The sequence below is a fragment of the Magnolia sinica genome, chromosome 3, assembly GCF_029962835.1.
Source record: "Magnolia sinica isolate HGM2019 chromosome 3, MsV1, whole genome shotgun sequence".
Taxonomy (NCBI): domain Eukaryota; kingdom Viridiplantae; phylum Streptophyta; class Magnoliopsida; order Magnoliales; family Magnoliaceae; genus Magnolia; species Magnolia sinica.
In genome coordinates this window covers 106,975,098-106,999,202 of record NC_080575.1, presented here as the reverse complement: position 1 = coordinate 106,999,202, position 24,105 = coordinate 106,975,098, and the positions used below count along the sequence as shown (strand labels likewise).

At 37.8% G+C, this 24,105-nt stretch overlaps 1 protein-coding gene across 3 annotated transcripts; it reads right to left on the bottom strand.

Annotated features, from left to right (window-relative positions):
- Window positions 1-6,735: 6,735 nt before the first annotated feature.
- On the bottom strand, window positions 6,736-23,912 carry LOC131240584 (F-box protein FBW2-like). 3 transcript variants are annotated; one of them, XM_058238873.1, is made up of 2 exons: window positions 13,639-14,000; window positions 6,736-7,402 (listed from the first exon to the last, which is right to left on the bottom strand). In XM_058238873.1, exons 1-2 carry the CDS (start codon window positions 13,974-13,976, stop codon window positions 7,036-7,038), a joined length of 705 nt encoding a protein of 234 aa, XP_058094856.1. In that variant the 5' UTR covers window positions 13,977-14,000; the 3' UTR covers window positions 6,736-7,035. The 3 variants fall into 3 exon arrangements, with proteins under 3 accessions (XP_058094856.1, XP_058094858.1, XP_058094855.1); XM_058238875.1 differs by lacking the exon at window positions 13,639-14,000 and adding an exon at window positions 23,548-23,912 and having other exon boundaries at window positions 6,752-7,402; XM_058238872.1 differs by lacking the exons at window positions 6,736-7,402; window positions 13,639-14,000 and adding exons at window positions 21,700-22,348; window positions 23,548-23,909.
- Window positions 23,913-24,105: the final 193 nt, after the last annotated feature.

The window sequence follows — 24,105 nt, the reverse complement described above, 5'->3', positions numbered from 1 at the left end:
GAAATAACATCAAAACTGTCCAAAGACAAAACATGCAATTTCGAAAATTTTTGATTGCATCGACTCATCTTTGATGACATCAAACTTAACCTTCAATGTCATCAAATACTCCTCGGTGTCATTGTAATGACACCCAATATGTCCAGCAACTAACTGAAGGAAATTTGAAAATTTTTGTTAGCATTGAACTAGTTATGACCATTGAATTTACAGATTTAAGACATCTATTCAACAAAGAGTAGGGACGAGAGTCAAGAGCCAGGGAAAGAGTCTAGAGAGTGAGAATCGGGAGAGTGTGAATAAAATTCTGAGACAGAGAGCGATATGTCTAAGCAATGGTAACATGACTTGAGTGTTCTACGGTGTCTTACAAATAGTGAATAGAATAGCCAACATGACACATTCAGTTTGTGCCAGACAACTTCAGGACCCCAATATTTTGGGTTAGGTAATCTCTATTGGAAAAGATACCATGGCTTGGAAACTCAGCTTGGATGGGTCTTGGCCCCTCCCTCGTCTATGTTGAGAACATGCTAGGCTACTAGGTTAATCCAGTTCGTTGATATTGTGGGCTACTATATGGCCCAAAAGTCACGGTTGCCCAACAATGACATGAGTGGCCTCAAAGTGGATTAGTTTCTAATGGTTGAGTTTAAAGTGTTGTGCAGGATACCTTGCATTCTACTGCAGGGACAACCCGGTCAACCCAAAAATTAAGGGGTCAACTGAACCACATTATGATATTCCTGGTCGACCGAAGACTATTTCAGTGGACTAAGAGTCTCTATTGAAAGCTTGGTAGTTTCTCCTAAAAATCCCTCAAATTGAGTGGTCCAATGTATACATACGTCAACCTTCTCTTTTATATCTATATATTTTACAAGCCATAGTGAGATGGTTAGGATTATTTGACTAGTGTGATTTACAAGCTGTTGGATATTGGTTTGTGGGGCTTACTTGTGGCAACCAACCACTTATGGGCTTGTGGGTGGCCCCCACATAGTTACCTCTGCCATACTTGTTACCTTTTTTAAAATCTTTATCTCAAAATTCAAATTTAGATTTGAACAAGAGAGAGAATTGAAACGTGGTGGAGAGTTTGAATGTGATAGAGATGAGCTCTATCGAGTCCAAATTCTCTCCCAATCCTCTCAAGTCCTTCCTTTATAAATGAAGGCATTCCTTCTGTTAAGGTATCCTTACTTTATAAATGAAGCCATTCCTGAAGAATAATACCTATCGCCTACAAGAGTCACCTTCAGATGATCTAAACCGTTAATCATATCTAATTAGTGCCATCCTCACTCTAGAATAGGAGGGGTAATTATATCCTTTCTGTCCCTTTTGTAGTTAGGCGCCCAAACCCAACTTAAATTGTGTTAGACATGGTTAAGTCATGGGTCCTACTCTTACCAGGAATCGAGCATTCTTAGGGTTACAGTTGTGGTCGAGCCACAAGATACTGTAAAGGGGTAGTGTGCCATTTCTAGTATCCTGCTTCACCATCGAATGTCACACTGGATGGTCCCATTCTGTTGTAAGACATGGTAAAATGATTTGTTTTTGAGCTTGCATGGGATGCAACCTGCCTGCAATCCAAAATTCCCTTGTAAGGCTTAGCTTCATGGGGCCAACCATGATGTCTTTGTTACTTTGTCCATTAGTTGCGCAAGCTCATGTTACGTAGTCATCTAAAAAATCAAGTAGATTCACAACTCAACTGGACCACACCACAAGAAGCAGTGTAAATTGAATGCTCACCATTGAAATCTAATCAGGGGGCATGAAATTTTTGGTCATGCTGATATTTGTGTTTTCCCTTCAACCCTGTTGGAGTCACCTTATGAATGGGTTGGATGGCATATAAGCATCATGTTGAGTCTTTCCATTCCAGGAGATTCCTGATTCAACTCTAACTAGGAAGCTTTTTTTATATAGTAAAAGTATGGTTAATCCTACCCAAAACCCTAATGACTTAAATAAAGGTGTTGACTAGACTCAGACTCTTAAAATCATAAAATTAATAATATGGGAATTTATTAAAAATAATAAGTTCGACTTCAGACTCATATTTGACCCCATAAATAATTGAATTTTGAGAGATGTCTGTGGACGACAAGCTTCTGCTGATTGACCAAGAAGAAGAAACCCTTAGAATGGATGATACTAGCCATTAAATATTCCCTTACTGTGAATTTATTAAAAATAATAACTTCGACTTCAGACTCATATTTGACCCCATAAATAATTGAATTTGAGAGATGTTTGTGGACGACAAGCTTCGGTTGATTGACCAAGAAGAAGAAACCCTTACAGAATGGATGATACTGGCCATTAAATATTCCCTTACTGTTACTTTGTTTTTCTCTTAACAATAACCTTTTAGGCCCCTCTACTCGAAGGGCTAGGAACCTCTAGTGTGGGAGATTTTTGAGGAATCATCCACCCACAAGGTTGTATAAGATCAATGGTCTGGACCTCTGAATCATTGGCCCCATTTGTACAAGTGGGTCTATGGGTGCCCCTTCTAGTTCTGATGCACATGGACTTTAGATTTCTCCAACCATTCATGGTACAAAGTAGTCATTGCAATTGCACTCTTTTGGGTCCAACATTGAAAAAGAACTTAAAACTGCAATTTTAGCCTACTCTCTGTATTTGAGCCCACTCTTCTAAACGTAATCTTTGGGTAACTTCAATTTGCTCACTCTATATGGAGCTAATTGTCACAATTCAATTGGTTTGTGCATCTTAATGCAGCCTTAGTACTGCTTGTTTGCGACTTAAAAATGAATTCATCTCATTTTAGTTAGGGATACTTGAAAACACCTCAACTCTATTTTTATGAAAATTTTAAATATATTCCCTCTATTCCATGGGAATTTTAAACCCCTCTCTTCTGCTTTGGATTATGACATATACCTCTTTCTGTTTTATTGGAATTTTAAACCTCTCTGTTTTGGAGCATATACCTCACCACAAAGATCCGCGGTAGATTCCTCCATACAAGGAAACATCACTATTATCATTTAGCAATTGATGAACACCCCAAAGATCAAGATAATCCAGCTGATACCACTGTGTGAATTTGGAGGTCTTTGGGTATGTATACATTGTTTTTGTATGGTGTGGCCCACCCAATGATTGGATTAGCCTGTTTTTGGTTTCCAATTTTTTGTGGTGGAGAGACCCTACTATGTGGGTTGGATGCCATTTATATATATAATGGTAGGCCCCATATACATGCAAAATAAACTCTTAAACTAGGGTGTTTTGCTCATTTTGTATATATTCCTTTGACAGGAGGAGGTTCCTGTGCTAATTCATACAAGAGGGGAGGTGTTTACAATTGTCATAAGAAAAATAATTACCCCCTTCAATTAATTAATATCAATTACATATTAGTGATCATAGTATATATAAATTCTTGATAATATTTTTAATCCTGATGTAGATCGGGTAGCAGACACTTTCATGGCAAAGATTGACTAGAGAAGGCCCGATTGGAGGCAGAAATTATCCAGACCATCAGAACCTATCTCACAAACCAGAATGTAAAAAACGTATCATATATGATTTTTGGGTAGAACAAGCTACTTAGATCAATGGTCAAAAGTCCATTTTATTTTTGTTTTTACTATAAAGAATATGTTTTAATTCGATCATAACTTTTGATCCTTGAGTTTTGGAGTTGTGCCCAACATGAGAAGGGCTTAGAAAAATTAGGAGAATAACGCTGGTTAGGCCAAATTGGACACTTACTATTTTTGGCTGAAAACCATCAATCAATTTATTTTTGAAGAAGAAACTCTCTGAGGAATCCAGAGAGCTCCATGAATTTGGAGAAGTTATCCCTGAGGAAGACAGTGATCCACCTGATCACGTCCTTCCCTGCATCGCTGATACATAATGACAATTAAGCAAAAATGTGATAAACTCACTTGTAAGTGGCATCAAACTCACCCTTAGTATTTGGCAGAGACATAATCTTGCCAGTAGCTGTTGGCAGTACTTGAACTCTGACTTACATGCAATACATGTCTAAAAGAAAGATACCAAAGCGCATGGCCTATGAAGTTTTATTCCACAAACATGTGGAAAGAAGCATGTTGTGAAACCGGTGTATTGACTTCCCAAGTCAGTGGACTGCAGTACTTGAACTCTGCAATTCTGCTGGCTTTATTCTTGAGTTCATCCTTCATGATCAGTCGACGGCACCATTCAATTCAATGTAACATAGTCTAGCTCAGTGCACAAGTCAAGGATGATACAAAGAACTTCACAAGATATAGTGGCACCATTGAGGTTGAGCCACTTCAGTTTTGGCATTGATTTCCCAATAGCTGTTGCCATTTCTTTTGTCACTACCAGACGGCCCAAATTGAGGGCCACCAGGCTTGGACAAGAATGACCCATTTCTTCAATCAGTGATGTGGAGATAGCAGAGCAGAACTTAACATTGATGAGTTTCAGGTTCTTGCAAGTGTGGATTAGACAGAGAAGAGTGGCTGGTGAGATTCAATCACAATCTTGAAGGGAGATTGACTCAATTGATGGGCATCTAGCATGCAATTAGATCCAAAATGATGCATGTTAATGAATTGCTATTATAGGGCTTTGAGTTAACACCTTTTGACAGAGTTGATGACACAAAAGAAGTCCCACCGTTCCTAGTGATAATTTTAGTTTCTTGTAAGAGATGATAGTAGAAACAATCTCTACTGCTATCAACAATGAAACTACATTGATTATTTATTTATTTATTTATTTTTTCTGTTCTAACTAAACATTGTTGGGCCCGAATTCCCTAGTTATGGAATGGGACTGGGTCACAGTGATTGGAGCCTGATTAGGCCACTGTTCAGACTGGACGAGCCTGTTTGAACAAGCCAGCTTTCTTAGTAGTCCTTACTCATGCCTCAGTGGTATACTCTCAAGAATTTCAACACGAGATCATGGGTTTGGATACCCATTGTGGTGTGAGTGCGGTTCTTATAAAAAAGGAAAAAAAGAAGAATAATAATAAAAAAGCCAGCTAAACTTTCCTCTTTCTATGCTTTCAAATGCCATTCGACTATATGCATTTCTGCAATCATCTATGAATTATTTTGAAGAATCCAAACCTGTCAGCGATCATCTGGACAATTGTGTCGTCAGCAATTGGGCGGAGACAAATTGACTTCTCCAACTCCAAGATGCCTAAACATGTATTTTGATTCCCTGAACAACCTATCTTGATGATCGGGTGTTACGTTTTCTTTGATCTTGTTGTCTACAAATCTTTCATGATGACAGAAGTGGACATAATCCCAGCACTCTGGATAATGGGCCACGCAATGACGTCATGATTGGTAGACGCTTGCGACCGATATCAGAGAATCAAAGTCTAGCTTTATTTGGATCAGTACTTCTTCAAAGAGCAACACCCAACATACATTGTCCGCCCAGTAATCCATGCCCCACTATACTTGCTTACTTGTGTGAACTCTCTCTGCTTCTTCCCTTTTATAAAGGGTAACGGTCATGTCTTTATTAACAAGCTATGTGACATGACCATGCTATGTTTATTATTATCTTTTGAAATTTGTTACTAGCATTCTTTTCTATGAACCAGATAGTTCATGTGATAGGCCTCACTTTGTTTGGGAATGTCAAAAAAAAAAAAAAAAGGAACATTTTGATGTCTCTGTTTCTTTGTCCATAAGCTACGCAAGCTCATTTTGATGATTCAAAACTCAAGTGGGCCACACCATAAAAACAGTGGAGATTGAATAATCACAACTGAAAACTTCCTTAGGGGCCATGAAGTTTTGGATTTGACTGATATTTGTGATTTCCTTTCATCCTTGTTTGAGTCATGTTAGGAGCGGGTTAGATGGCATATAAACATCACGAGTGGACCCATTATGGTTTCAATCGGTTGGTGTTTCTATTCCCACTGTTTCGGGTGGGGTGGCTGGTAAAAAGGGTGGACTGAAATGGACCTGGATTACTGCCCTACTCAGACCGAAAATCTCTCTCTCTCTCTCTCTCTCTCTCTCTCTCTCTCTCTCTCTCAATTGCAACTTGAGCCTACTCTACCAAAAATAAAATTTAGGCAACTATAATTATCTTGAGTCTATATGAGGCTAATTCTCACAATTCAATTGGATTGTGCACCCAAATGCAGCCTTAGGTATGCTTGTTTGTAGCTTAAAAATGAATTTATCTCATATTAGTTGGGGCTAATTGTAAACACATCTACTTTATTTTATGAAAATTTTAAACATGTTTGCTTTCTTTGATGAGAAGTTAAAAAACCTCCACTTTGTTTTGGATTTTGATATATACTGGCTGCTGCTTTCTGAGAATTTTAAACACCAACGCTCTGTTTAGGATCATATACCTCTCCACTGTTTTAAAGATCAGTTGTCACTTCCCACTGTACAAAGATCCACGATGCATACCCGAAAGTAAAAGCAAATAAATTAATAAGAAAAGAAAGAGACTGCGGGAAAATACCCAACAATCCTCTAGCTGAATGCCAGAGATCACAAATGCAAGACTGTGAGCAAATTCAACAGTCCTCTAGTCTAGAACTAGAGACCACTCCCCCTCTCTTCAACAACCACCGTGGAGAAATGAGAGAATTTCATAAAGAGAATATTAATCAGCTTGTTTTATTTCATAGGCCATGGGTCCTATTTATAATCAACCTTACAATCTGTAATAAAAGATATGGATGCTAAAAATCTATGAAAATAAGCAAGCACATAAAATTAGAAGATACTTATATAAGAAAAGCATTCTAATTAAGAAAATGCCTATAATAAGAAGATATTTAGATAATAAAATATCTAAAATTATTCCCCACCTAAAATAAAGATATTAAAGAAAGAGAAGATTTACTAATCTACATATTTGAAAAAAATGAGAAGCCATGGATGTGGGACGATAGCATCAATCCAGCACCAGTTCCATCTGTTGAACTTCAGGGTAGTACTTGAACTCTGCGATTCTTCTGGCCCAGTTCTTGAGTTCGTCCTTCAGGATTAGTCAACGGCAACCTCTAACGCTAACATGGTCTAGCTCAGTGCACGAGTCTAGGATGATACAAAGAACTTCACAAGATATAGTGGCAGCATTGAGGTTGAACCACTTGAGTTTCGGCAGGAATTTCCCAATCGCTATTGCCATTTCTTCCGTAACTTGTAAACACCCCAAATTGATGCCCACCAGACTTGGACAAGATTGACCCATTTCTTCGATCAATAATGTGGACAGAGGAGAGCAGAAGTTGACAGCACCACAGAACTTAATGTCGATGAATTTCAGGAGCTTGCAAGCTTGGATTATATTGATAAGAGCGGATGGTGAGTTTCGATTACAATATCGAAGGGAGATTGACTCAATTGACGGGCATCTAGCATGCAATTGAATCCAACATGATGCAAGTTAATGAATTGAAATTATAGAACTTTGAATTAATCTCCTTTGACAGAGTTGATGACCCAAAAAAATCCCACCATTCCTTATGATAGATTTCATTTCTTGTAGAAGATGAAAGTAGAAACAATTTCTATTTCTATCAATGGTGGAATAACGTTGGTTCAACAATCAATATCAGACAACCAAATTCACCCCAAAACACTGGAGTATTTTAATCATTTAACTTTAAAGCTGTTTATGTTTTTTACTACCCATCTGTGGATGAGAATTGAGAAGAATAAAAACAAGCAATCCTCAAAAAACTAATTATAAGCAATGATAACATGACATAGGAGCACTTGGGTCAGTTACAAATAGTAAATAAACTAATTATAAGCAATGATAACATGACATATTTGGTCAGTTACAAATAGTAAATAGAATAGAAAAAATATTTAGGTCAGATTTTGACAATTTCTATTAGAAAAGATACCATGAGTTTGGCAGCTCATTCCACCTACCCTGTCCACGAGACAGAGCATTTGGTAACAGGAGTTAATAAAAGAATCCAAACCTGTCAACGATCCTCTGGACCATTGTGTTGTCAGCTACGAGGTGGACCCAAATGGACTTGGCTTCGGCTCCAACATGCTTTATCATGTATTCAGACTCCCTGATTTTGTGTAGGACATAAATCCAGATTTTTGTATACAACTTTGGCTCTTGTGTAAGGCTTAAATCAAGTCCTTGTGTAGACCACCGGTCACAAGTGTGTACGTGTTAGTTTTAATGGGAGCCTTCGGTGGGAGTAAACATAAATCCTCAAACTAGAACCATAGTTGTTATTTAACCTACGGAAAATCAACTAAAATCTCTTGAGAGAGCCTCTTACGAGAGTGTACATAAGTAGATTTTTATGTATGACCGAGGTTTGTGGCGAGCTTATATAAAACAATATAAAGTCTCATATAGAATTGTAAAGGTTAGAGGTTAAGTTGATTTAAAACCTTAAATAGTAAAATTCGATACACTCATAAGTTGAGTGCGTCTACTGGGAGTGGAGTAGGAAAACCGAACTACTATATATGCTTTTATTTGAGATTGTCATTTGCGCACTTGTTTAATTATGCTTATGTGATTGAATGTTTAATTACTTGTATGCATGGTTAGATATGTCACGCCCTGTCATTCGGGTCCCCGAATCCCAAGTTCGTGAGTTTTAATATATCAAAATTTATTACAAGTCACATGATTCAATCAAATTTAATAGATATTCAAAGTCATCTAAGAGGAAAATATTACTGAAATAATATAATGTCTACTAAATTCAACTCTTTTGACAATTTTTTTTCTACATCGAAATTTGGAATTCAAACTAAACTTAAAGAACAAAAACTGAATTGAAATTCAAACTAAACTATATTTTCAATAAAAAGAAAAACTAATAGTAGAGGTTCTCTTACTCATAGTATTCCAATTCTGCACCTATGCATTTTTTATAATAGGGTGAGCATAATAATCCAGTAGGGTCATTTTTTACCCAAAATTTAAAATATTCAAATTATGTCAAATTTTTATAATCGATAAAGAAAAATATAATACAGATAATAAAAGAACATGAATTTAAGTACTAGAATCATAAATATATTATGGATGTGATACTTTCCATGAATTCTCATAAACAATATATATCATGGCTTACAACACTGTACCCAAGTGGATGGTCACGTTGCATTAACGCCCACGCACCGGTACCTCATGGTGAGGGACCCATTTATATATTAGCTTGTTACACTACTGCTTCAGTTGTACCTCTAACGTATGTCTGCGCATATAATTGTACTCATACGCAGTACATAAAGGAGACTCCAAAGGATCCAGTGGATTATAGGGTCTTTCACCCAAGGGACACAATTGCCCTACTTGCTAGCTTTAAGGTCTTCCATTCAAGGGACATGATCGCCTTATTTGCTTACGTTACATTCAACATATTAATACCAATGCTCAATGAATACTAGACATGCATGTAAAATGAATCATTATTTAACAATCGAAAATATCAATAATATAAATTTTTATTTCTAATTAATAATTCTATATATAATTTCGTTGAAACCTTAATAATTAAAATATTTAAATAAAATATTATTTTTACTATTATTAAATTTAGGAATTACTGAGGTTTAATAATGTATAAGAAATTTTATTCTAAATTCTAATTTTAATTAAATCAAAATTTTTACTTAAATAATACTAATATTAGCATAAAAATATTTATATTATTTTTATTTACTAAATTCTAAAATTTAAAATTTATTTTAATTATAAGATAAACTTAACAATTTTTTTTTATATTGTTCTAATATTAAATTAAAAATTAAAAAATTTATATAAATCAAGTATTTTTACAATTTGAGAATTAATTTATATTTAAATTTAATTTTATATTAAATTGATTTAAATCAATCAAATTATAATCTAATTTATTAAATAAATTCCAAAGCTGATGATTTTGATTATTTTAATAACAAAATTTATTTAAATTATTAATTTTTAAAAATCTATGCATAATGTCATAAATTAGGGGCATACGTGATTCAGGTGGACCACACCAATGAAAATAGTTTGGAGGGTGAGTTTTCCTTGTACATTGTTTTTAATCATGTGGTCTACTTGAACCATAGACGAGGCTGATTTTTTATCCATGATTCTAATAAATATGGGGTGACTCACCTGATGGTTGGGGTGGATTTCACTTTAAAACTATGGTGGGGCCACCACAGCTGGCTACTTTTCCTCTAAGAATAACTTTTCTCAGTCTTGTTATTAAATAGCATTAATTAATTCTTGAATTAATCAACTAGCTGGACGAAAATGCAATGTCTAACTTAGTTGTGTGCATTCAATAGAGTAATTATTACTAATAAATAATGCCTTATTTAAAGTTATTTCAAAGAGGAATAGAGTTGTCGGTTAAGGTGGGCTCGACCATGTGGTTAATAGAAAATCCACTCGATCATCAGATGATTAGATTGGATATTTACATATAAATGAAGGTGAGCATATTAAAAATCAATGCGTTCTATGTGATGCTCCGTTTGAGATTTCATTCCGTAAAAATGACGGAGGGTGTTTTCCTCTAACGCGTTTTAAGGTATCCATGGATGAGGTATTAGGTCGGTTAGACCCAAGTGTGTGTTTCTTTGACTATGGGCCCACCTTGATATGTGTTGTATGTATCTCCTCGATCCATCAGTTTTCCAAGCTCACTTTAAGACATGGTCTAAAAAATAAAGTAGATCCAAATCTCAACTAAACCATGCGACAGGAAACAATGGCAATTGATCATTAAAAGCTATTATGGGCTACAAAAGTTTCAGATAAAGCTGATTTTTTATTTTTATTTTTTCCCTTCATCCATGTCCCCGTGACCTTATCAACATATTTGATGGAAAATAAACACTATGATGGCTAAGTTTTTAATGCAGCATTCAATGTCCACCTTTTCCTTGTAGTGTGGTTACCTCAAGATTTGTTTCTACTTTATTCTTGGTAACATGAGCCAAAATGATATTTAAAAACTGATGAACGGCGTGGATATACAATACATACATCTAGGTGAGCCCCACCCTTAAACATTACTATGGGGCCCTCTTACACCAAAATCTCATGTTCCACTTTGAAATAACTTTTCCTTGTGCAACATTTTACTGGCATTAACTAACCAAACTAGTTCCAAGGTCCAACTAATTGTGTGTGAGCATTGCTCTCTCTCTATATAAAATAGATTGTAGTTTAAATAAACTGTTGGTTATATACTTGTCCCCACCAAAAAAAAAAAAAGGATCCCTAATACATAATTATGATTAAATAAAATGTGTTAAACTCATTTTTAAATAGCATCAACATGTCACTAGTGTAGAGATATAATCTTGCCAGCAGCTTTTTGAATTATTATTATTATTTTCACACACAACCACACCCACCACAAGCCTCACATAGGCATTCGATCCCATGATTTTAGTGTCGAAACAGCGAATGTCTTCCACTGAGCCATGGAGCCAGACCCAGCTCCTTAAACTACTTGAACTCTGAATTAGATGCAATACATGATTAAAGATACCAAAGCTCATGGCCGTGGAACGTTTCTCCGACATGGAGGTTGACGGGTTCTTAGTATGCGTTCTGGGTTCAATGTGATGTGTGAAACTCCAGGGGAGTAGTTGAACTCTGCAATTCTACTGGCCTTGTTCTTGAGCTCATCCTTCATGATTATTTGACGGCAGCATTTGACGCTAACGTGATCCAGCTCAGTGCACGAGTCTAGAATGCTACAAAGGTCTTTACAAGATATAGTGGTCCTGCTGAGGTTGAGCCACTTGAGTTTTGGCATGAATTTACCTATCGCTGTTGCCATTTCTTCTGTTACTTGTAGACTGCCCAAATTGAGACCCATGAGGCTCGGACAAGATTGACCCATTTCTTCGATCACTGATGCGGAGATTGCAGAGCAGGACTTAACGTCGATGAGTTTCAGGTGCTTGCAATTGCGGATTAGATTGAGAAGAGTGGCTGGTGAGATTCGATCACAATCGCGAAAGGAGATTGACTCAATTGATGGGCATCTAGCATGAGATTAGGTCCAACATAATACATGTTAATGAATTTAAATTGTAGGACTTTGAATTAATCCCCTTTGACGGAGTTGATGACCCAAAGAAATCCTACCGGTCCATGGGATAGATTTTGTTTCTGGTAAGAGACCAAGTTAGAAACAATCCCAATTGGTATTAACGGTGAAATTACATTGGTTCATCCAACAATATCAGGACTGCCTAGTTCACCCAAAAACATGGGACTGATTTGATCATTTAACTTAGAGGCTATTTGGATGCAAGCAAAATTGCGTCCTACAGAAATTGTCTGACTTTGTTTGCCTGTCTATGGTTTTTTTTAACCTGTTTACGCTTGAGAAATGAGGAGAATAAAGACAAGCCGTTCCCAAAAATAACCATAAGTAATGATAATTAACATGACTTGGGAGTTCTACTGTGTCTTACAAATAGTGAATAGAATAGCCAGTCTATGTCAACATGATACAGCCATTTCGTGCCAGACACAACTTCAGGGCCGCAATATTTGGGTCAGGTTCTGACATGGGTCTTGCCCCCTCCGTTGTCTATGTTGAGCATATGCCACACTACTAAGGTGATGTAGTTCATAGATATCCTGGGCCACCATATATATGGCCCAAAAGTTATGGTTACCCAACAGATCTTGAAGTGGATTAGTTTCTAATGGTTGAGCAAAGAATAAGTATGGGCCATTGAGATGGTAAACCCCTGTTCCACAGCCCATGTCACCCTTTTATCAATATTATTGGCCGCTGGCTTACTGGATTCCTGCCCTAGATTTCTATGGTGCTCAATTGATAGGGCAGGCTACAGCTCTCTCTCTCTCTCTCTCTCTCTCTCTCTCTCTCTCTCTCTCTCTCTCTGTTAAATAAAAATTATTGGACCTGATTCCCCAACTCATGAAGTGGAATGGGACTGGGTCACACCATGATTTATGCTTGATTAGGTCGGTTTAGCTCATGCCAAGCCTTTTTGAACCACTATTAAAAAAACAATGGTTCGAACACAACAAAGCCATATATCTCAAAAGTTTTGGTGTTGGTTCAATGTTTTAGATATGAGTCAGGGAGCAGATTAGGTGAGACCCTGGATCCACCAAGGTGGGTAGGACCCTTGACTGTGGGGCCCACTGTGATATATCTGACTACATCAATGCCGTCCATCCGTATTTAAAGCTCATTTTAAGGCATGATCCAAAAAATGAAGCAGATCCAAATCTCAGGTGGACTATAATACCGGAAACAGTGGTAATCAACCATTAAAAACTTCTTGTGGGCTACAAAAGTTTTGGATCAAGGTGATATTTGTGTGATCTCTTCATCCAGATCTTTGTAACCTTATCAACAGGTTGGATGGTCAATAAACATTCCGGTGACCCCCATGAAGCTTTTAATGGTGGGGATTCAACTTAATCACTACTGTTCCTGTGTCCACATAAGATTTGGATCTGCTTCATTTTTGGATTAAATTCTAAAATGAACTTTCAAAATGGTTGGACGGCGTGGATTTAAGGCACATACATCACTCTGAATCTCTGAGCCCCTCAGGGGTCCCACCCACCTAATCCGCTCCCCATAGTAGATTGGAGAATCCAAACCTGTCAGCGATCATCTGGACCATTGTGTCGTCAGCAATCCGGCAGACATAAATCGACCTGGCTCCGGCTCCAACATGCCTTATCATGTATTTAGATTCCCTGAACAGCCTCTCTTGATTATCGACTGCTACGGTTTCTTTGATGTAGTTGTCTACGAATCTTTCATGATGACAGAAATGGACACGATCCCAGCTCTCTGTATAATGGGCCACGCAGCGCCATGAATGGCACACGCTTGCTACTGATATCAGCGAATCAAAGTCCAGCTTTGAGAAGATTTCGATCAGGACTCCATCGATCAGCGAAGCCCAACATACAATGCCGGCCCGATTATCCATGGCCCACTATGTTTGCTTGCGTGTGCTCTATTTGCTTCTTCCCTTTTATAAAGGTTCAATGCTTCGTTACCAAGCTATCTTTGGTATTGGTATTATCTTTTTAAATTTGTTACAATACATCGTGACCTGTTACAATATGATGCATTATGAATTTATGACTAGGATTTGGATTCTTTTCAATGAACAAGATCGTTCATTTGATAGGGCTCACTTTGGATGGGGATGTCCCAAAAAATTAATTTTAAAATTTAGCTTGAAAATTCTTTGATTATATAAAGATCATGATTACCATTCATATTGTCAGTAAAATAGCCACATTATCAAGGCTCGAGATCATTCGTATCCAACATCAAACTGATACCATCATGTTAATGGCTTGGATCATTGGATGTGAAACCAGATTGAAAGATTAAAATCACGAAGCATCATGATTCAATGCACCGGCATGTATTCTAACTTTGGTTTTCACCTTAAGCGATGAATCCTAGCATCTGGACTTTTGTGGGGTTTGGATTATGCGCCGCACACATGCTCCAGATGTGTGTGCTTGGATAGAAGTGCCAAGCATGGGAAACGGTTGCAGCAATGGTCTGATCATTTGAACGTGGACTCTTGATTCTAGATGGTTTATTTGCAGGCCACAAATTGATAATTTTGAATTATGCTGCTTGGGGCGCTCAACTGTCTTCACACGGAAACGGCTAGGTGGCTCCAGCCGTTTGCAGGTTCTGGCCAACCAACCTTACGAGCACCACCGTGAAGTCTGAGCCGAATGCCTGTAAAAAGGGAAGCTCACATTCAGAACAAAGAGGCGGAGGAATTAGGCAAAGCGATAGAGGGTCCAGAGATGGGATGGGAATGTATGGGGACCACGGAAGCACATAGAGTAGAATCAAGTGAAGTAATCTAATCGCACCAAGAACAACGCAAACACTTTGAATTTAACGTGGAAAAAGTAACAGTAAACACTATGAAAGCAGAAAATCACAAGAGGAGAAAATACCTTAATCCGAACAACCTCGAATCTCACTTACAGCCCTTTGAAATCCTTAGAATGAATTTAAAACCCATAGATACCTCCTAATCCCCATTACACCCAAATATATAGCCTTTAGAAGAATAACAATCGAAATAGGAAAAAAATCCCGCAAATTCGCCAATCTGCGCGTATGTTCAATGGCACCTTTGATGTCATCGAAATAACATCAAAACTGTCCAAAGACAAAAAATGAAATTCCGAAAATTCTCGATTGCATTGACTCATCTTTGATGGCATCAAACTTAACCTTCGATGCCATTGAACACTCCTTGGTGTATGTCCAGCAACCAACTGAAGGAAATTCGGAAAATTTTGATGGCATCAAACCTATCATGACTTTTGAATTTATAGATTTAAGACATCTATTCAACAAAGAGTCCATAGAGGGGACGAGAGTCAAGAGCTAGGGAAAGAGTCTAGAGAGTTAGAGTCGGGAGAGTGTGAAGAAAATTCTGAGACACAGAGCGATTTGTCTAAGCAATGGTAACATGACTTGAGAGTTCTAGGGTGTCCAACTTCAGGACCCCAATATTTTGGGTTAGGTAATCTCTGTTGGAAAACATACCATGGCTTGGAAGCTCAGCTTGGATGGGTCTTGGCCCCTCCCTCGTCTATGTTGAGAACATGTCAGACTCCTAGGTTGAACCAGTTCATTGATATTGTGGGGCACCATATGGCCCAAAAGTCACGGTCGCCCAACAATGACATGAGTGGCCTCAAAGTGGATTAGTTTCTAATGGTTGAGCAAAGTGTTGTGCAGATGCCTTGCATTCTACCTGCAGGGACGATTCAGTCAACCAAAAAATCAAGGGGTCGACTGAACCACCACGCTGTGATATTCTTAGTCGACCGAAGACTGTTTCGGTCGACCGAGAGTCTCCATTGAAAGCTCGGCAATTTCACCTGAAAATCCCTCAAATTAAATGCTCCAATGTATCCCCAAGTCAACCTTGTCTTTTATATCTATATATTTTACAAGCCAGAGTGAGATGATAGTACAAGCTGTTGGATATTGGCTTGTGGGGCTTACTTGTGGCAACTAACCACTTATGGGCTTGGGGGTGGCCCCCACATAGTTACCTCTACCATACTTGTAACCTTTTTTCCAAATCTTTATCTCAAAATTCAAATTTAGATTTGAACAAGAAAGAGAATTGAAATGTGGTGGAGAGTTTGAATGTGATAGAGATAAGCTCTATCGAGTCCAAATTCTCTCCCAATCCTCTCAAGTCCTTTCTTTATAAATGAAGGCATTCCTTCTATTAAGGTATCCTTACTTTATAAATGAAGCCATTCCTTCGATGAAGGTATCCTTAATCGAGAGAATTTTTCAGAGAGAAGAATAATACCTATTGCCTACCAGAGTCACCTTCAGATGATCGAAACCGCTAATCATATCCGAGTGCCATCCTCACTCTAGAATAGGAGGGGTAATTAGATCCTTTCTGCTCCTTTTGTAGTGAGGCGCCCAAACCCAACTTAAATTGTGTTAGCCATGGTTAAGTCATGGGTCCTACTCTTACCATGAATCAAGCATTCTTAGGGTTACAGTTGTGGTTGATAAAGGGGTAGTGTGCCATTTCTAGTATCCTGCTTCACCATCGAATGTCACACTAGATGGTCCCATTCTGTTGTAAGACATGGTAAAATGATTTGTTTTTGAGCTTGCATGAGATGCAACCTGCCTGTAATCCAAAATTCCCTTGTAAGGCTTAGCTTCATGGGGCCAACCATGATGTCTTTGTTACTTTGTCCATTAGTTGCGCAAGCTCATGTTACGTCGTCATCTAAAAAATCAAGTAGATTCACAACTCAACTGGACCACACCACAAGAAGCAGTGTAAATTGAATGCTCACCATTGAAATCTTCTCAGGGGGCATGAAATTTTGGGTCATGCTGATATTTGTGTTTTCCCTTTATCCCTGTTGGAGTCACCTTATGAATGGGTTGGATGGCATATAAGCATCATGTTGAGTCTTTCCATTCCAGGAGATTCCTGATTCAACTGTAACTAGGAAGCTTTTTTTATATAGTAAAAGTATGGCTAATCCTACCCAAAACCCTAATGACTTAAATAAAGATGTTGACTAGACTCAGACTCTTAAAATCATAAAATTAATACTATGGGAATTTATTGAAAATAGTTGAATTTTGAGAGATGTTTGTGGACGACAAGCTTCGGCTGATTGACCAAGAAGAAGAAACCCTTGCAGAATGGATGATACTAGCCATCAAATATTCCCTTACTGTTACTGTGTTTTTCTCTTAACAATACCCTTTTAGGCCCCTGTACTCAAAGGGCTAGGAACCTCTAGTGTGGGAGATTTTTGAGGAATCATCCACTCAAAAGGTTGTATAAGATCAATGGTCTGGACCTCTGAATCATGGGCCCCATTTGTACAAGTTGGTCTATTGGTGCCCCTTCTAGTTCTGATGCACATGGACTTTAGATTTCTCCAACCATTCATGGTACAAAGTAGTCATTGCAATTGCACTCTTTTGGGTCCAACATGGAAAAAGAACTTCAAACTGCAATTTTAGCCTACTCTCTGTATTTGAGCCCACTCTCCTAAACGTAATCTTTGGGTAACTTCAATTTGCTCACTCTATTTGGAGCTTATTGTCACAATTCAATTGGTTTGTGCATCTTAATGCAGCCTTAGTACTGCTTGTTTGCGACTTAAAAATGAATTCATCTCATTTTAGTTAGGGATACTTGAAAACACCTCAACTCTATTTTTATGAAAATTTTAAATATATTCCCTCTATTCCATGGGAATTTTAAATCCCTCTCCTCTGCTTTGGATTATGACATATACCACTTTCTGTTTTATTGGAATTTTAAACCTCTCTGTTTTGGAGCATATACCTCACCACTGTTTTAAAGATCCGCGGTAGATTCCCCCATACAAGGAAACATCACTATTATCATTTAGCAATTGTTGAACACCCCAAAGATTAAGATAATCCAGCTTATACCACTGTGTGAATTTGGAGGTCTTTGGGTACGTATACATTGTTTTTGTATGGTGTGGCCCACCCAATGATTGGATTAGCCTGTTTTTGGTTTCCAATTTTTTGTGGTGGAGAGACCCTACTATGTGGGTTGGATGCCATTTATATATATAATGGTAGGCCCCATATACATGCAAAATAAACTCTTAAACTAGGGTGTTTTGCTCATTTTGTATATATTCCTTTGACAGAAGGAGGTTCCTGTGCTAATTCATACAAGAGGGGAGGTGTTTACAATTGTCATAAGAAAAATAATTACCCCCTTCAATTAATATCAATTACATATTAGTGATCGTAGTATATATAAATTCTTGATTATATTTTTAATCCTGATGTAGAGCGGGTCGCGGACACTTTCATGGAAAAGATTGACCACAGAAGGCCCGATCGGAGGCGGAAATTATCCAGACCGTCAGAACCTATCTCGCAAACCAGAATGTGAAAAACGTATCATATATGATTTTGGGGTAGGATAAGCTACTTAGATCGACGGTCAAAAGTTCATTTTATTTTCGTTTTAATTATAAATAGTATGTTTTAATTCGATCATAACTTTTGATCCTTAAGAGTTTTGGAGTTGTGCCCAACATGAAAAGGGCTTATAAAAATTAGGAGAATAACGCTGGTTAGGCCAAATTGGACACTTACTATTTTTGGCTGAAAACCATCAATCAATTTATTTTGAAGAAGAAACTCTCTGAGGAATCCAGAGAGCTCCATGAATTTAGAGAAGTTATCCCTGAGGAAGACAGTGATCGACATGATCACGTCCTTCCCTGCGTCGCTAATACATAATTACGATTAAGCAAAATGTGATAAACTCACTTGTAAGTGGCATCAAACACACCCTTAGTATTTGGCAGAGACATAATCTTGCCAATAGCTGTTGGAAGTACTTGAACTCTGAATTACATGCAACACATGTCTAAAGAAAGATACCAAAGCTCATGGCCTATGAAGTTTTATTCTACAAACATGTGGAAAGAAGCATGCTGTGAAACCGGTGTATTGAACTTCACAAGTTGGTGGACTGGAGTACTTGAACTCTCCAATTCTGCTGGCTTTAATCTTGAGTTCATCCTTCATGATCAGTCGATGACACCATTCACCATTAACATAGTCTAGCTCAGTGCACAAGTCAAGGATGATACAAAGAACTTCACAAGATATAGTGGCACCATTGAGGTTGAGCCACTTGAGTTTTGGCATTGATTTCCCAATAGCTGTTGCCATTTCTTTTGTCACTACCAGACGGCCCAAATTGAGGGCCACCAGGCTTGGACAAGAATGACATATTTCTTCAATCAGTGATGTGGAGATAGCAGAGCAAATGTTAATGGGTTTCAGGTGCTTGCAAGTGTGGATTAGATAGAGAAGAGTGGCTGGTGAGATTCAATCACAATCATGAAGGGAGATTGACTCAATTGATGGGCATCTAGCATGCAATTAGATCCAAAATGATGCATGTTAATGAATTGTACACCTTTTGACAGAGTTGATGACACAAAAGAAGTCCCACAGTTCATTGTGATAATTTTAGTTTCTTGTAAGAGATGATAGTAGAAACAATCTCTACTGCTATCAACAATGAAACTACATTGATTTTTTCTTTTCTTTTCTTTTTAGTTTCTTTTCTAACTAAACATTATTGGGCCCGAATTCCCTACTTATGGAATGGGACTTGAGTCACACAGTGATTCAAGCCTGATTAGGCCAGGGTTCAGACTGGACAAGCCTGTTTGAAACACTGTTCGAACACAACCAAGCCAGCTTTCTCAGTAGGGTCCTTACTTGTGCTTCAGTGGTAGACTCTCAAGAATTTCAACAAGAGGTCATGGGTTTGAATATGCATTGTGGTGCAAGTGCGTTTCTTATAAAAAAGAAAGAATAATAATAATAATAATAATAATAAAGACAGCACCATTGTGTTGTCAGCAATTGGGCAGAGACAAATTGACTCGTCTCCAACTCCAACATGCCTAAACATGTATTTAGATTCCCTGAACAACCTATCTTGATGATCGGGTGTTACGTTTTCTTTGATCTTGTTGTCTACAAATCTTTCATGATGACAGAAGTGGACTTAATCCTAGCACTCTGGATAATGGGCCACGCAAAGCCATGAATGGCACACGCTTGCGACCGATATCAGCGAATCAAAGTCTAGATTTGAGAATATTTGGATCAGTACTTATTCGAAGAGTGCGACGCCCAACATACATTGTCCGCCCGGTTATCCATGGCCCACTATTCGAGAACATTGTCCGCCCGGTTATCCATGGCCCACTATGCTTGCTTACTTGTGTGCAGTCTCTCTGCCCCTTCCCTTTTATAAAGGGTAAGGGTCATGGCTTCATTAACAAGCTATGTTTGTTATTATCTTTTGAAATTTGTTACAATACATCATGAATTTGTTACTTGTACTTGTATTCTTTTCTATGAGCCAGATAGTTCATGCGATAGGGCTCACTTTGTTTGGGAATGTCTAAAAAAAAAAGAGAGAGAGAGAGAGAGAAAAAGAACATTAATATTTAGCTTGAATTCCCTAACCCTTTCTAACCCTAACCTCCGTGGGGCCCACAGTGACGTCTCTGTTTCTTTGTCCATAAGCCACGCAAGCTCATTTTAATGATTCAAAACTCAAGTGGGCCACACCATAAAAACAGTGGAGATTGAATGATCACAACTGAAAATTTCCTTAGGGGCCATGAAGTTTTGGATTTGACTAATATTTGTGATTTCCTTTCATCCTTGTTTGAGTCAACTTAGGAGCGGGTTAGATGGCATATAAACATCACGAGTGGACCCATTATGGTTTCAATCGGTTGGTGTTTCTATTCCCATTGTTTCGGTTGGGGTGGCTGGTAAAAAGGGTGGACTGAAATGGACGCGGATTACTGCCCTACTCAGACCGAAAATCTCTCCCTCTCTCTCTCTCTCTCTCTCTCTCTCTCTCTCTCTCTCTCTCTCTCAATTGCAACTTGAGCCTACTCTACCAAACATAAAATTTAGGCAACTACAATTATCTTGAGTCTATATGAGGCTAATTCTCACAATTCAATTGGATTGTGCACCCAAATGCAGCCTTATGAATGCTTGTTTGTAGCTTAAAAATGAATTTATCTCATTTTAGTTGGGGCTAATCGTAAACACATCTACTTTATTTTATGAAAATTTTAAACATGTTTGCTTTCTTTGATGAGAAGTTAAAAAACCTCTCCTTTGTTTTGGATTATGATATATACTGGCTGCTGCTTTCTGAGAATTTTAAACACCAGCTCTCTGTTTAGGATCATATACCTCTCCACAGTTTTAAAGATCAGTTGTCACTTCCCACTGTACAAAGATCCACGATGCATACCCGAAAGTAAAAGCAAATAAATTAATAAGAAAAGAGAGAGATTGTGGGCAAATACTCAACAATCCTCTAGCTGAATGCCAGAGATCACAAATGCAAGACTGTGAGCAAATTCAACAGTCCTCTAGTCTAAAACTAGAGACCACTCCCCCTATCTTCAACAACCATCGTGGAGAAATAAGAGAATTTCATAAAGAGAATATTAATCAGCTTGTTTTATTTCATAGGCCATGGGTCCTATTTATAATCAAACTTACAATCTGTAATAAAAGATATGGAATCTAAAAATCTATGAAAATAAGCAAGCACATAAAATAAGAAGATACTTATATAAGAAAAGCATTCTAATTAAGAAAATGCCTATAATAAGAAGATATTTAGATAGTAAAATATCTAAAATTATTCCCCACCTAAAATAAAGATATGAAAGAAAGAGAAGATTTACTAATCTACATATTTGAAAAAAATGAGAAGCCATGGATGTGGGACGATTGCATCAATCCAGCACCAGTTCCATCTGTTGAACTTCAGGGTAGTACTTGAACTCTGCGATTCTTCTGGCCCAGTTCTTGAGTTCGTCCTTCAGGATTAGTCGACGGCAACCTCTAACGCTAACATGGTCTAGCTCATTGCATGAGTCTAGGATGATACAAAGAGCTTCACAAGATATAGTGGCAGCATTGAGGTTGAGCCACTTGAGTTTCGGCAGGAATTTCCCAATTGCTATTGCCATTTCTTCCGTAACTTGTAAACCCCCCAAATTGATGCCCACCAGACTTGGACAAGAGTGACCCATTTCTTCGATCAATAATGTGGACAGAGGGGAGCAGAAGTTGACAGCACCACAGAACTTAATGTCGATGAATTTCAGGAGCTTGCAAGCTTGGATTATATTGATAAGAGCGGATGGTGAGATTCGATTACAATATCGAAGGGAGATTGACTCAATTGATGGGCATCTAGCATGCAATTGAATCCAACATGATGCAAGTTAATGAATTGAAATTATAGAACTTTGAATTAATCTCCTTTGACAGAGTTGATGACCCAAAAAAATCCCACCATTCCTTATGATAGATTTCATTGTTAGACTATCAGAATCTTCAGCAGAAAATCCAGGAGCATCTGCACCAATTCTTCACTCCATCCATTCTGTTACTAATTCAAAATAATCCAGCTATTGGCGTAACTTTCTCCTACAAACGTGTAATTGATTGTATTTGTTTGTTTCCTTATTTTGCTCATATTTGTTTCCTAAGTATACGTTTGACAGTTCTCAATTGTATAGCTTGAAAACTACACGGCTCAAGTGTGTTAGCCAAACCAAAGATATCCTCTGTATTCATCTTTCTATTGAATTGTTAGTATTTTACATGGTATCAAAGCCTAACATCCTATAAGCTCACGCTTTTCCAACCGATCCTTTCTCCAGCTTCTGCATCCTCCAAATGGCTGTAAAATACTAATAATTCAATAGAAAGATGAATACAGAGGATATCTTTGGTTTGGCTAACACACTTGAGCAGTGTAGTTTTCCATTATATTTATAGCTATACAACTGAGAACTGTCAAACGTATAATTAGGAAACAAATATGAGCAAAATAAGGAAACATACAAATACAATCAATTACACGTTTGTAGGAGAAAGTTACGCCAATAGCTGGATTATTTTGAATTAGTAACAGAATGGATGGAGTGAAGAATTGGTGCAGATGCTCCTGGATTTTCTGTTGAAGATTCTGATAGTCTAACATTCATTTCTTGTAGAAGATGAAAGTAGAAACAATCTCTATTTCTATCAATGGTGGAATTACATTGGTTCAACAATCAATATCAGACAACCAAATTCACCCCAAAACACCGGAGTGATTTAATCGTTTAACTTTAAAGCTGTTTATGTTTTTTTTTACCCATCTGTAGATGAGAATTGAGAAGAATAAAAACAAGCAATCCTCAAAAAACTAATTATAAGCAATGATAACATGACATAGGATCACTTGGGTCAGTTACAAATAGTAAATAGAATAGAAAAGATATTTTAGGTCAGATGCTGACAATTTCTATTAGAAAAGATACCATGAGTTGGCAGCTCATTCCACCTATCCCTGTCCACAAGACAGAGCATTTGGTAATATGAATTAATAAAAGAATCCAAACCTGTCAACGATCCTCTGGACCATTGTGTCGTCAGCTACGGGGTGGACCCAAATGGACTTGGCTCCGGCTCCAACATGCTTTATCATGTATTCAGACTCCCTGAACAGCCTATATTGAAGATCTGATATTACGGTTTCTTTGATGTAGTGATCTAGGAATCTTTCAAGATGACAGAAGCCGACATAATCCCAGCACTCTGGATAATGAGCCACGCAGCGCCATGAATAGCAGACGCTTGCAACCGATATCAGCGAATCAAAGTCAAGCTTGGAGAAGATTTGGATCAGGGCTTCTTCGAAGAGCAAATCCCAACATACATTGTGCGCCAGGTAATCCATGGCACACTATACTTGCGTGGATTATCTTTGCTTCTTCCCTTTTATAGGTGATGGCTTCTAGTTTGGAACGCGGATCGAGTTCTACTCCTACCAGGAGCTTTGAGTGGCCACCGTGATGTATGGGTTTTATCCACACTGTCCATCCATTTCTTACATATCATTTCAGTACATATTACTAAAAATTGAGGAAACTCCAAGAAACAGATGAACCACACAATGG

Bases quoted from the DNA above. Each gene is read 5' to 3' on its own strand.
- LOC131240584 (XM_058238872.1), bottom strand. From the start codon at position 23,885: ATGGATTACCTGGCGCACAATGTATGTTGGGATTTGCTCTTCGAAGAA. The intron at 22,349-23,547 runs GTTTGGATTCTT...ATTGCATGCTAG, and splicing joins GTCCAGAGGATCGTTGACAG to ATGCCCATCAATTGAGTCAA.